This window comes from Pelobates fuscus, chromosome 1, assembly GCF_036172605.1.
Source record: "Pelobates fuscus isolate aPelFus1 chromosome 1, aPelFus1.pri, whole genome shotgun sequence".
Lineage (NCBI taxonomy): Eukaryota > Metazoa > Chordata > Amphibia > Anura > Pelobatidae > Pelobates > Pelobates fuscus.
In genome coordinates, this window is record NC_086317.1 from 80,843,216 (window position 1) to 80,856,935 (window position 13,720).

Here is a 13,720-nt window from a genome sequence, read left to right on the forward strand (position 1 = left end):
AGCACATTGCAGCAAAAAGGATTAAAAAAAAATGATTACATTTTAAAAAGAGCAGTTATGACCGTTCATACAAACCTTTGACATAATTTGACTTCGATCTGCAATATCAATATTAACCACTTCTACGTTCTTCCAGACATCTGGTTCTAACTTGTGTACCTACAAAGAGATCAAATCGGATCCAGTTATGATGGCTGTTCAGACAATGGTCAGTCATGAACAAATATGCATCCACACAAAGGTTTATTTCAGTTCCTTCAACACAGGCAATCAGCTTATAAAAAACAACAACAATCAACTGAAATTAAAATACAAATCATGCTGCGATTTATCATAAGTACTGCACACTGGATTCTGGTACCTACGTTTGTGTTTGTAACTGTATTCAATAAAGTAATAAATACAAAAAAAAAAACAACCTATAAACTTGGCTGGCAAAATACTGAAGGAGAAATCTAAGATGTCTGTATTGGACATTGCACTATGCCGAGAAAGGAATTAATCAAGGAGTAAAGTGGACTACTTTAATTATATTTATCAGACAATTGGAATTAAAACCAATTATCCCCTATAACTTTATAAGCTTTTTTTAGGTGATGCTCTGTTTCCTTTTAAAAGTGTATATTTCAGATTTAGCTAGTGACACCACACTCAGTCCAGGCACAGCTAGGGCACACAATGCTTATAAATAGGAAAACAAAAACACGGCTTTGGTTTCTCCTCTTCCACCATTTTCGATGGCAGAAAATGGCTACATTTTTTACGATGACCGACATGGATCCAACATGCAAGAGCCAAGTTGCAGGTTAGAGCAGTGTGTATTTCTACATTTAAAGGAACACTACAAGAATTATAGCCACTACAGCGTACAAGGAGTGCCTGGCGCCATCCCAAGGTAAGCCGTCAAACCACTTTAGTACAGTTTAACAGCTTTCATGGGTCCCCTAAGGCACCCACAGTGCATCTGGTCTTTACCTGAAGAAGAAGCTTATGTCTCCATAGAATAAAGCATTGCCAATCCAGGGCTGTGCTCAGCTGGTGGGACATAGGCACTAAAACTGATTAACTACTTCTCATGGAATGGTGCCAGGGAATTCCTGGAATCCTAACCATTACAGCAAGCTATATTGATTATGGTCCTTTAATTATAGTTTTTAGACAAACAATTTATTTGCTATGGGTAAGTACACACAATTAAAAAAATCCTAAAAAAGCACAGTTCCCTTAAGCCACGTTTTCTAAACGGGGTAATAAGGAGGCTAGTGGGGTCACACAAGTTCTGTATGCAACCATGTTTTACATTCCTGTTATTTGTAAAATATAGCTGTGTGATTGCAAGCCTCCTCCCATGTGTAGCCTTACCAAGGCTAAAACCAGGGACAGCAACATGGACTGTTAACTGGACTGAACAGGAACTCTCATCTGAGTTTATAGGAATGCTCTTATCCGGAAGCACTAGCAGCACAGTATGCTATATATATTTTTTTCTTTCTGGGAAATTTGAGATTTCATTAAGCAACAAGCAAACAACCCTGATCTTATAAGATTACATGTGGGGAATAGTCTACAACACGCGATGTGACAAGAGCTCAACCAAGATGTGATAATGAAAAACAGACACATCTAATAATTTGTTCTAGAAAACTTGTATTGTAATACAGGTGGTCCTCATTTAGCGACCTACCTGTTTTACAATGACTCACACTTACAACCAGGCATAAGTGCGAGCCATCGTGGGGATTCCCTGCTCTGGTGCGCATGTCTATGTTCGGGGAAACTTCCCCGAACACAGACGAATGCATGAGAGCAAGGAATCCCTCTAATCTAGGTTCGGGGAATTTCCCCTAACATAGATAAGAGGGGTTCCCTGCTCTGGTGCATTAGTCTATGTTTGGGGAAGTTTCCCTGAACATAGACGAATGCACCGGAGCAGGGAATGCCTTAACTCCTCACTTACCAATCAATTCATTCTACGACCAGGTTGTAGGAACAGAACCCGGTCGATAAGTGACGAGTGTGTGTACTTTAATATGGGGAAACCCTGATACATCTAATGAAAACTCATTACTCTAACCATATGAAATTAGCGAAAGCGAGTGAACACCCAGGATACACCTAAAACTTAACAGCAAAAACCAAAGATTATTGAAAACCATCTGCATGGTTTTTTGTATTCAGATCTCCCTTTACTTATTACAGAAAACTGTATTTAGGAACACCAAATGGCAAAATTTAGCAAAGAATAGCCAAGTTTTTACTTTAGAGATTTGGCAAATTCTTCCAATTCAGCTATTTTTACCTAAAAAATTCACTGCACTTTAGTGAATAACAGACCGTTTTCCTATGCACGAGAGAATAATTAAATTTTTGTTGTAGGTTTGTCTTATTATTTATTTTTGTGCACCACTTACATTATCTTGTGTTCCCAAATCAGGTTTGTGCCACGTTTCTATCTTAATCAAGAAATCATCCTTCATGTATTCATTCTGAAATAGAAGTAAAAAGCAAGCATGTGTAATTGGCATCCATTCCTAATTTGACACAATTTTCTACGCACAAATGAGTGATTTTATACATATCAAATATATACACAGCTTCACTTCTATTGTGACTCCAGGCAGTGACTGAAAATGTATGCATACCTTCTGTACCTAGTAGATCTTTAATTATGTACCTTCTCAATAATAAAGCACCAAGTGCTCTTTATAAAAATGCACACCTACATCCGCTTTAAGAAGAATTCAGATGCCCCACATCCTAATCCCTTTATAACAGTGGATGTACACTTTATGCTCCTATCACTTATACATTGTCTAAATGTCCCTTACAAATGTCTTGCCAAAAACCATTGTATGCCCTCTGTGATAAAGTAGCTTGGGCATGTACCATGGGATTGCTGGATGCCGGAGACAAAAACAAACGAACAAACACACACATAAGTATGTATGTACGTAAATACACACTAAAATATCTAATATATATATATATATATATATATATATATATATATATATATACATAAAATAAATAAATACAACGCAGCACTTAGATTTAACAGGGATGAAAAAGCTCAACTTAAAGAAACACTAGGATCAGGAACACAAACATGTATTCCTTACAGCCCAGCCAGGGAATTGGTTGAATGACTGCTTGACTGTACTGGCATGCCAGGCTCACTGCCAGGGCAGATCACTCCTACATTGCCAGTGCTGTATGGCTAACTGACCCAGTTCTCTTTGCCACCAGTTGATGCTTAAATGATTTTGCTAGCCATGTTTTTTTTTTCAACATTTATTTTTTTAACTTTCTTCTCACGCTGACATAGCTCTACATACAGGCTCTTAAGCCATGCACCATTATAATTGGAGTGTATCTTATAAATGCAAAGCCAGCATACAATCACACTTATAATGAGCCTCAGAATTATACCTAACCTGTGTTATTGTAGATCAGATCTGTCGGCAGTATATACAATGCAGATTTCTCATCTACATATAATTAAGACTAACAGTGTTGTCGCATTTAGCGTGGCTTACCATGTTCAAGCTGTCTCACCTTAAAGATCTAAAGCGACAGTAACAGATATTGATGCAAATGCTTATGATTAACCTTACGTTGCCACTCAATACGCACACCCATAAATAACACTTGATCTAACATAGACACTAGCATAGCATGTTAGGTCCTATAGGCATTTATGTTATCAGTTCAAGCTTTATTTTTTGTTGTTCTTATGTCCAAGACCTGGTTACCTCACCATAACGACACCTACCAAGCGTTAACTCTAAGGCACTTATTCAGAGACATACCGGTCGCAAGCATGTTAACTTACAATGAGTGATAGCCTCTTACAATGAGAGATAGCCTCTGGAGCAATAGGGCAAACAGCGAGTAACCAGTCCTTTTCTATCACAATAGTCAGCATGTTCCTGCTAGATCACTGTTTCCTCTCATAAGTGTAATTCTACGTGCCAGAGCAGTTAGGATGATACAAGCATATATACTCGCGAATAGATTGTTATTGCATAGAGAAAACTACTTAATTTACCATACCTTTAAACAAAATGTGCAAGTTTTCAAAGCCACTGTTTGATCTTACTATGTTACCATATTATTGAACGCTGTTGTGGCGCATGACTATACTCTGTACCCACCTGCACAATAAAAATAAAGAATTAAAAAAAAAAAATTTATTCCTGACCCTATAGTGTTAAATACACAATTTAAACCGCCCTGCTGACCCGTCCTCCTCCACCCATCCCCCGGCCCCCTAAATATAGTAAAAACTCCCCTTATTTCCAGCGCCTTACGGGTCAGCAGGACTGGCTCTGCTCTTGTTCCGCTTACTTGGCGGACATCAGAACTCATGTTCTCAGCCAATCACAATGCTTTCACATAGGAGCCAAATGCCACCCTAGCTAGCCAGCATTAAATCAATGCATCTCTATGATGAATGTTCAGGGTCTCCATGCAGAGTGTGGAGAAGCTGAACGTCAGTGCTGCACAGTGCAGCACTGCCCCCGGAAGCATCTCTAGTGGCCATCTGAGGAGTGGCCACTGGAGGTGTCCCTAGGCTTCCTTTTGCTGAAAAGGCAGTGTTTAAAGCGAACAGCCTACAGGCACATACTATACTCACCAGAACAACTACAATGAGATGCAGTTGTTCTGGTGACTAGTGTCCCTTTAAAGAAAAAAATAAAAAGTTAATACTTTATTTTTTTTTTATTCTGCATTATTTTTCTGATGATGCATACGCTGTGATGCCAAAGACACTGCTTCAAGGTTTGACACTGGTCAGTATGGTGACAAAGATAGTGTAATTTCATCAGAAAACAATCTAAGATGCATGGGAAGAGAAACGCCTAAAATTTGGCCCTAAAAGTTCACAAAGGTATACACGGAGGTTATTGGTATACTCAAGGGAAGTAGCTCAAAACAGTGGGTGGAAGGGGTAAAGTAGTTGGATACAGAAGGCCTAATGATATTTGTATTAAAAATGCAAATTTCAGTTTATTAAATTCAAATTACTATTTGTAAGCCAGCCCAGGGAGTCGACCTATGAAATAAATATGAGGTTTGAGGTCTGCTACGCGCAATAAATACCCATGGCATCTTATTAGAGAGGTGCAAGGTCAAGTGCAGTCCATGGGAAGTCCCACAATGGTGACAGTGGCTCCTGGCAGATTAATTTAATTCACTTTAAGGGCTGTTTTCTTATAATTAATTAATATAAGTCTTTATTTTTGTACACAAGGAAATGTTAACAAACATGACTTGTTATATATTGTCAGAAGAACTCGAGTCACACAGAACTCACGTGAAGGGCTGTTTGCTTTTAAATGCATTGAGTTTAACCCCTTAAGGACACATGACATGTGTGACATGTCATGATTCCCTTTTATTCCAGAAGTTTGGTCCTTAAGGGGTTAAAGAAAGGAAAGCATCATTTGGAAGTAGGACTTCAGTGAAAAAAAACCTTTTAAGCTAAATTCTATTTGTATGACGTATTTCGAAAGATGTGTCCATGTGAATTAAAGGCTCACTCCAGGTTACAGCTAATGCAGTATGTAAAAACAATAAAAGGAATCTAAAAAGTTAATACTAACATTTGGTGTTTGCTGCAGATTTACAGGCTGAGCATCTTCTGATAATCTCTCACCAAACCAAGAAGTGAATCATGCTTATTAATATGGCATTACTGAACTTATCATCAAAGCAGATCTTATGACCATGTTTCTCAAACTTCTCAATGAAAGTACTCCTGCAGGTCCGATACCGGGCCTGACTCTTTTGTGGAGACACGTGTGGAAGCGCGCGAGTGCGTACCCTTCTTACCATTCATGGCGGGGGTTGTAACACTTGATTGTCTGATAGAGGACAGGGTGAAGATCACTGTAGTTGCTCCTTAACAGTCTCGTGTTAAATGAATGCATTGGAGTGTTGCCACAGTAACAATGTCAGTGCTCAGAGTCATCCTCTGACTGACTGAGCACTTGGCTAAAAGGAGCTGGCAGATCTGCACCCATCATAGGTGAGCCAGACAAAGGCATCTTTTGGCCTCCCTAGTGGTTGTGGGGTTTACATAAAAAATGCCTGCAGTGACGACTATACTCACCAGAACTTCTGTGGTTGTTCTGGTAAACTGTGTCACTTTGTCCCTGTAATCAAAACTCATAACATCATGTACAGCAGTATCTTTGGAGGGAACAAACCCAAACACACAAGCAAAAAAAAAAATAAAAAAAAAATATATAATTAAAGGAGCACTATAGTGCCAGGAAAACAAACTTGTTAAACCCTAAGGATCCCACTCAAGCTGTGCTGAAGGGGGTTAAAACACTTACCTTTCTCCAGCACTGGGCTCCCACGGTGCTGGGGAACTCTCCCCCTCCTGCTGAAGACGGCGCCGAATGCGCATGCGCGGTAAGAGCTGCGCATGCATTCCACCCGCCCATAGGAAAGCATTTCTCAATGCTTTCCTATGGACGTCCAGCGTCTTCTCACTGTGATTGTCACAGTGAGAATTGCGGAAGCGCCTCTAGCGGCTGTCAGTGAGCTGGATTAACCCTCAGTGAAACATAGCAGTTTCTCTGAATCTGCTATGGTTTTTAGCTGCAGGGTTAACACTAGAGGGACATTGAGCTGAAGTGGTCTGGGTGCCTATAGTGGTCCTTTAACTCTAACCTGACACACTGTTTATGTCTTGTTGTCTGGAGTGCCCCTTTCCAGGATTATATATTGTTCTTGCCAAGGATGCTAAAAATATTTCACATTTGGATGTGTTTAGTAGAAGAAGATCAGAGGAACGTGTGAAATATTCCTAACAATGCAAAAATCAATTCTATGTGATCATTTGGCCTGTACTACCTCATCTCTATTAATAATCAGCACATTTTCCAGATAGTTGGCAACAAAACATCCACTAGGGACACATCTCCTGGCTACTGGCAGATATAAACAATAAATGTTTAAACAATCTTTATTTTAACAGCTATTTGTTAATTGTTGATTATATAATTCATATTGTCTCAAAGGTGTAGGTGCTGGGGCTTACCAAATGTCACCTTGATTATTACAAAACCAGTATAATTATAAAGGCTATTTGTTTTTAATATAACTCTAAAAATATACTACGAGTATTCACACTGTACATTTTATAAGGAATAGATGGAAAATTAATAGAAGGGGAAAAAACAGCCCCTCCTTCCACCAAATTAGAATTATAATTTAGATATAGATATATTATAAGTGCTAAAAAGAATAAAAACAATCTAATGGTGGGAATGGAACAATGTATTGCAAATGTTTGTTTGTCTTTTAATCACAATTCCTTTGAGTGTCAGAAGTGTGCGAAAACTCCCTTGTGACAACGTGCGGTTAAGTATCACATGTTGGCTATTAACAAATAAGAATACATTTCAGCTACTTTAGTTATATATTTAGCAGTGGTGGATGTTAGATATAACTATATTGTAAGTTAAATGACCACTATAGTGCCAGGAAAACAAACTCATTTTCCTGGCACTATAGTGTCACTAGGTCCCCCCACCCTCATGGCCCCCCTCCCGCCGGGCTCTAGGGGGAGGAAGGGGTTAAAGGCTTACCTTTCTCCAGCGCCGGGCTCCCTCGGCACTGGGGACTCTCCTCCCTCTTCCGACGAATGCGCATGCATGGCAATAGCCGTGCGCGCATTCAATCAGTCTATAGGAAAGCATTTCTCAATGCTTTCCCATCAACGTCAGCATCTTCTCACTGTGAAAATCACAGTGAGAAGCGCCTCTCGCGGCTGTCAAAGAGACAGCCACTAGAGGCTGGATTAACCCTAGTGTAAACAGCAGTTTCTCTGAAACTGCTATGTTTACAGCTGCAGGGTTATCCCCAGATGGACCTGGCACCCAGACCACTTCACTTCAGCTCAATGGTCTGGGTGCCTATAGTGGTCCTTTAAAGTTTGATAAAATACCTCCACAGCTTAAACAATGTAAATATGATCAAACATAATATCACAAAGTTATGTACCTTTGGATGCTCTTGTAAGCCTCAATAAAATATTTAGCAAATATGTGGCAGCAAGTATTCTAGGAGCCAGAGGAGAGAGACGCGCACTAAATAAATCTATTACTAGCCAGCATTAACATTTTCCCGACACTCTGGCCTGCTAGAGTTTGTCCAGCTTTAGATTAATGCAGTTTTTACCTGTATTGTAATAAAGACATACTTACTGTAATTACTTTTTCCCGTTACATGAAAGAAAGAAAGAGACAAAATGTTAGTAGGTTAAAAACACAAACAAGAACTTGTAAAACCTTATCCTGCCCAACTTAGATTTCCATCATTAACATTCCCTTTTTGGCTGCTAAACTCTATAAACATAATACTTAACAGTCATGCAAGACAATCTCTTAAACGGGGATAGTCAAACAGCCTCACAGCTGTGGAGTAACTGCAACTCCTAAAGGATGGAAAAGCATTCTGGCAGTTAATGTTTCACCAAAGCTGTATGGCTATCCATGGACCTAACGGGTTCTGTAATTCTGTTATCAGTGTTTAAATACACATATATAGAGCTAGTACCCTAAAGCTGTATCTCCTATGGCAGGTCAAGGGAAACTAACATGGAAGGATATCACAAGGGAGAGACAAATAGAGCATGCAGGTGCCAAGTTTGCCTGTTTTTAGTCCTGTAGACTCTTTCAAACACAGGTAACAAGATGCCTGTCAAAATGGCTTGAATTATTCATCCCACTGAGCAGTACAAGAGAGAGGCACCTGCATATTAGATAACAATGTCACAATTAGAGCAGCGAGCCATCTTACAGTAACAAATGCTTCCTAGTTCAACTGCCAGTATGTAAGAGGCTGTGTTAAAGTGCACATTGCTCATACTGTGCGACACAAAACGCCTATTCATCTCCTTCCAGCCATACAGACTCATACTCACTGGTCCGGCAGTAGGGATAGGCATTCCATGCTTTCTCGTGCATATTCAGGGCACCTTCTGGGGCCAGCATTCTGACAAATGTGGGTACTTTGCTGAACAAAGAGAAAATATTGCAAGAATGTTAAAATGACCAGGGCTACCAGGACATTGTGCTGCAATGATTGTACTGGGTATGCATGCATGGTAGACACTGAAAAGGAATCATCACTGCCAAATGACAGTCACCCGGCTGCCAATTATAATATAGCACAGACATTCTTACACACACCAAGACCAATCCAGTTTGCCCAGTTACCAAACAACTTAAAAAAATAAAAATAAATAAGCAAAACAAAAACTATCACATGCTTCAATGATGAGACAGATAGCAGTAGTAAGACTATATATATCAGTATGTTTTTTTTTGCTTTTGGAACAGCTTTATATTTTGTAATTTCCTAAAAATAGCTGTTTCTCTAATAGTTATCTGCTGAATACAATAGATATATAACATCCCTGTTACTTTTTAATTTCAAAAAACCTGGCCTGGATTCGTTTTTCAATCACATACAAACTTTCATATATGTGGATTGTCTTATTCAACCCATGATGACCAATGCCAATCCGTGCTATCATACCCTGTTCCTTTAAAAACTTTTAAAGAGGGGGCGTGGTCTCAACGCTAACGAGAGCAGACGCATGTCGGCTAAGCTCCCGCGGCCGGCACACTAAACGGCGGATTTCGGGGCTCCTACCTACCCTTACCCTGCCCGAGAACGAACTACACAGCTCACCTCACAATGGGGAAGAAAGCAAAGAAGCTCAAAACCCTTACCGGGAACGGCACCCGCGATATCGCCGACCTCCTACAACCGCGGCCTAGGCCCAAAATGGCGCCGCAACTTGACTCCTCTGAGGATGAAACTCTGGATGCACCGGATGACATCCCCTGCTCGGTGAGCATAATTAGCCCACGAGTAGAGGAAGACCTGACAGCCCCAGCGACTAAAGGTGATATTAAGGCTCTGCTGTCAAATATCAGAGCCTTTTTCAATGCAGATCTGAACGTCATACGGGAGGATGTAACAAAGGTAACTGCCAGAGTACAGGCCAACGAGGACACCATCACCTCCCTAGCCCACAAGCAAGCAAGTACCACAGAGCTACTGCTGCAGCTCCAAGCATCACACAAGACCATGCAGGTCAGACTGGATGCCCAGGACGATGCAAGGAGACGCAATAACCTTAAAATAAGGGGCATAGCCGAATCAATTACGGAACAAGAGCTGCCCCATTTTTTACGCCGGCTATGGACTACCTTGCTGCCGCAGCGCTCTGCAAAGAGCATACAGATAGACGGCTATTACAGGCTTGCCAAATCAAACAGGGCCCCGGCCGGAGTGCCCCGAGACGTCCTGATACGTTTCCCACTGCTTCGCGACAAGCTGGCCCTACAGGACAGTATAAAATCCAGAACACCCCTCAAGTTCGAGGAGATGCAACTTCAATTCTTACAAGATCTATGCCGCTCTACCCTGGAATGGAGACGATCCTTTCAACAGGTGACAAAGATCCTGCGCTCTGCAAACATCAGCTACAAATGGGGGCCGTCTCGCGCACTAATTGTTCAGAAAGACGGGAACACACATCAGCTTCCAACCGCAGAAGACTCCACGGCATTCCTTCAGGGACTGGGCCTCACCATGGCATCTGCCCACACGACTCGCCCGGGACACAGCTGGGACATGCATAGGATCGTTCCTTTTACCCCACGCTCCGCAGCTGACACCGGCTGACGCTGAAGATGAGCAGCCAATAGAAAAGGGACTGACCCCTACACCAGACCCCGATGCTTATGCACCACTGCCGTTTAAATGTTTAAAAGTTAATGTTTTAATGCCTGTTAACACCCAGAGCTTTGCTCAACACTGTTCACACAGCTGATCCCAGGTGCTAGTACACCTTATATGACATGTCCCAATAGGAGGGCACAATAACCGGAGATCTCCTTCCACCACCCCCCCCCCCCCCCCCCCAACACTCTGGGGTAATTGAGTGTAAATTGTTAAACGACTCACACGACTGTCCACCGTAGTACCTATGTGTCCGGCAGGGCTACAGCTTCCTTATATAAGACCCTTGGGGCTGGGTCCCTCTAACAGATCCACGGCCCTAATCAACTTAAAACGCCCTACATTACTTCACACGACATACAACCATTAGAAACCCAACACCTATATCTTACTAGTGTATCACAACACTCTGCAGGTGTCCTAGAACCTGACGCCCAAACCAAGGACATAGCCTTGCATACCTGCAGAGTGCTTAATGACCTCTACTCAAAAATAAAAAATGTGCACTATTGAATCACACTGTACCAATATTGTTGAAATGTGGCATACGAAAGCTGTTGTGGCACAGTATGCATCCTTGTTAACTCCTTGCACAAAGAAAATAAAGAATTAAAAAAAAAAAAAAAAAACTTTTAAAGACCTATGGTCTCTGTTGTCAGTATGATCTGGTACTCCGTTGCCCTTCCTAGAACACTGAATGTCTTATTTATTATTAGTAGGGTTCGTAGCATGGAATGTCATGTTTATTAAACATAGGCAGCTCACAAGAACCCAACTATTTATAAATAATTTCCTGTTAAAGGAAGAGTCACTGAATATTGTATTTCCAATGTAGACCTGCATATAACTTTTCAGATGTTTACTGTACAGTACGATCATCACACTAACTTCAGCAAATGAATGCACATATTTAGTTGAAATAACCAAAGGTGCGCTTACAAATAACTGACAACCAGAAAGTATTCAGCAGTCACCTTTTAGCATTAATAGATTTAGCATTTTGAGAATAAATCACAATGAATATATAAATATTTGTATTAATTTAATGTTCTGGAGACCTCTAGGAGGTTTTTTTTTTTACGTTTACTGAAACTTCATTTTTGTTTATAGGGAAAAAGTTTATTTTTCATAGAAATATAGACACAAAACGGTGTGGTTATAGTTGGCGCTTATTATAGTTAATATAGTGTAGTTTTTAGCTGCTACAGACACTCTGTGGGTACTCCCAATATCCCACTTTAAGACAACAAACACCAGGAAAAACAGATAGCTTGAGGGCTGGTTGGTGTTTCCACCTTCCAATCCTCTAGCTTGAGTGCAGCGCTATACAGATTTTTAATTGGATATATATAACTTACCCCTCTCAATTTGTCTTGTTTAGGGGGTATACATAGAAAACAAAAGAATATATACAAAATAATTGTGCAGTATTATATATAGTCCGTGATTAATTATTTATGTGAGATTAAAATTACTCACAATTTTTAGAGCCTTTTTAGATTTTAGGCTCTAAACTTCCAGGCTTCCGTGTCTTTAAGGTAGACAACTTAAACCCCTTTTGTTGTTATGGACTTCTTGCCTCTATTTCTCTCCAAAATGTGGGTATAAGAAGACAAAAAAAGGAACTCTGGGTGTAGTATTTAAAACCTTCTTAAGTACATGTGTAAAAGGTTGAAATGGTGCTCACCTTTTTTAGAGCCTTAAATCACTGGCTCTGAGTTTGCAGGCTTAGTGTTATTTGGGGTGACGCTTCCCCTTTACCGGAAGGAGGGCAGGATTCAGAAGTTCAAGGTATCTAGATTTATTACTTAATACATATACATTCAATAAAAATAACACATAAAACTAGAAAATAAATAAATCAGTCTATATTAAAAACAATGAGTAAAATACTCCGTGATCAATGAATCCTCTTGCCAAGACGCGTTTCGCTCGAAATAGCTTCCTCAGTTGGCTGTGGGGTTGTTCTGCTCGTTCCGGTTTTTGTTCCGTTGAAAAGCCCGCCTTTGGTTCAATTAGCCAATCCGTATGTGTTTCTTTCATTGTTCCCGTAACGTCATTTCCGGTTTCGGATGTTGCGTTACGTCACTTCCGTTCCGGACCGGCATGGATTTTGAATTTAAACACATTAGCCCCTTTCGGTTTGAATGCCGACTTTGAAATGTCATTTTTTATAACCATTTAATCTTCACTTTTTAGCCCTACTTAGCCCGAAAAAGTGTCCTCATATCATGTCATTTTAATCACAACCACACATATATTTACCCAACAAACTTATTTTTTACATTATTTATTTTATCATTTTGTATTTTTATTTATAATTTTATTTTTAATTTTATTTTTATATTTTTTTATTTTTTAGTTTTAATTTTATTTTTTTCTATATATTATTTTCCATTCATATTTTACATATTATCTATTAACACCTTCATACAATCTACTTTACATAAAATCCGCCCTAAAATACCTTTTTCCCTTCTCCTCCTTTTTTTTTTGGTTTGTGCTTTTTATGGATGTATCACATATGCCTTGCTGTTTTTTATATATCCTTTATTTATTTTGTACCTCATGTCTTTTTACTATATATATATATATATATATATATATATATATATATATATACACACACACACACACACACACACATTTTCCATTTATAATTAAAATTTTGGGCGCTAGATTAGAGGTAATACTTTATAATATAAAAGAGATTTTATTATGTATAGAATTTTTTCACCTAGATAATATCTCCCTCTGTCTATTTAAGACACTAAATAGCCACCACTCTTAATATGCCCATTTTATTTATTCATCTACTTTTTAAATTTTAAATGTTGATAATAACTATACAAACACAAATATGATATATGACCTTTACTTTCCTTTTTTCCCCATTTGTGGATATTTCCTCATTCTGAGTAAATTGTTCGTAAGGACATTAAAATAA

The 13,720-nt window shown here is 39.5% G+C and overlaps 1 protein-coding gene across 1 annotated transcript in view; it reads right to left on the reverse strand.

The window, feature by feature from the left end:
* Positions 1 to 13,720, reverse strand: part of PITPNA (phosphatidylinositol transfer protein alpha) — a 71,423-nt gene that overhangs the window by 25,866 nt on the left and 31,837 nt on the right. Inside the window, exons 4-7 of the mRNA XM_063449926.1 lie at positions 8,942 to 9,033; positions 8,223 to 8,230; positions 2,412 to 2,486; positions 76 to 159 (exon numbers count right to left, since the gene is read on the reverse strand). Coding sequence (XP_063305996.1) covers positions 76 to 159; positions 2,412 to 2,486; positions 8,223 to 8,230; positions 8,942 to 9,033 — 259 coding nt within the window. The remainder of the gene's footprint in view (positions 1 to 75; positions 160 to 2,411; positions 2,487 to 8,222; positions 8,231 to 8,941; positions 9,034 to 13,720) is intronic.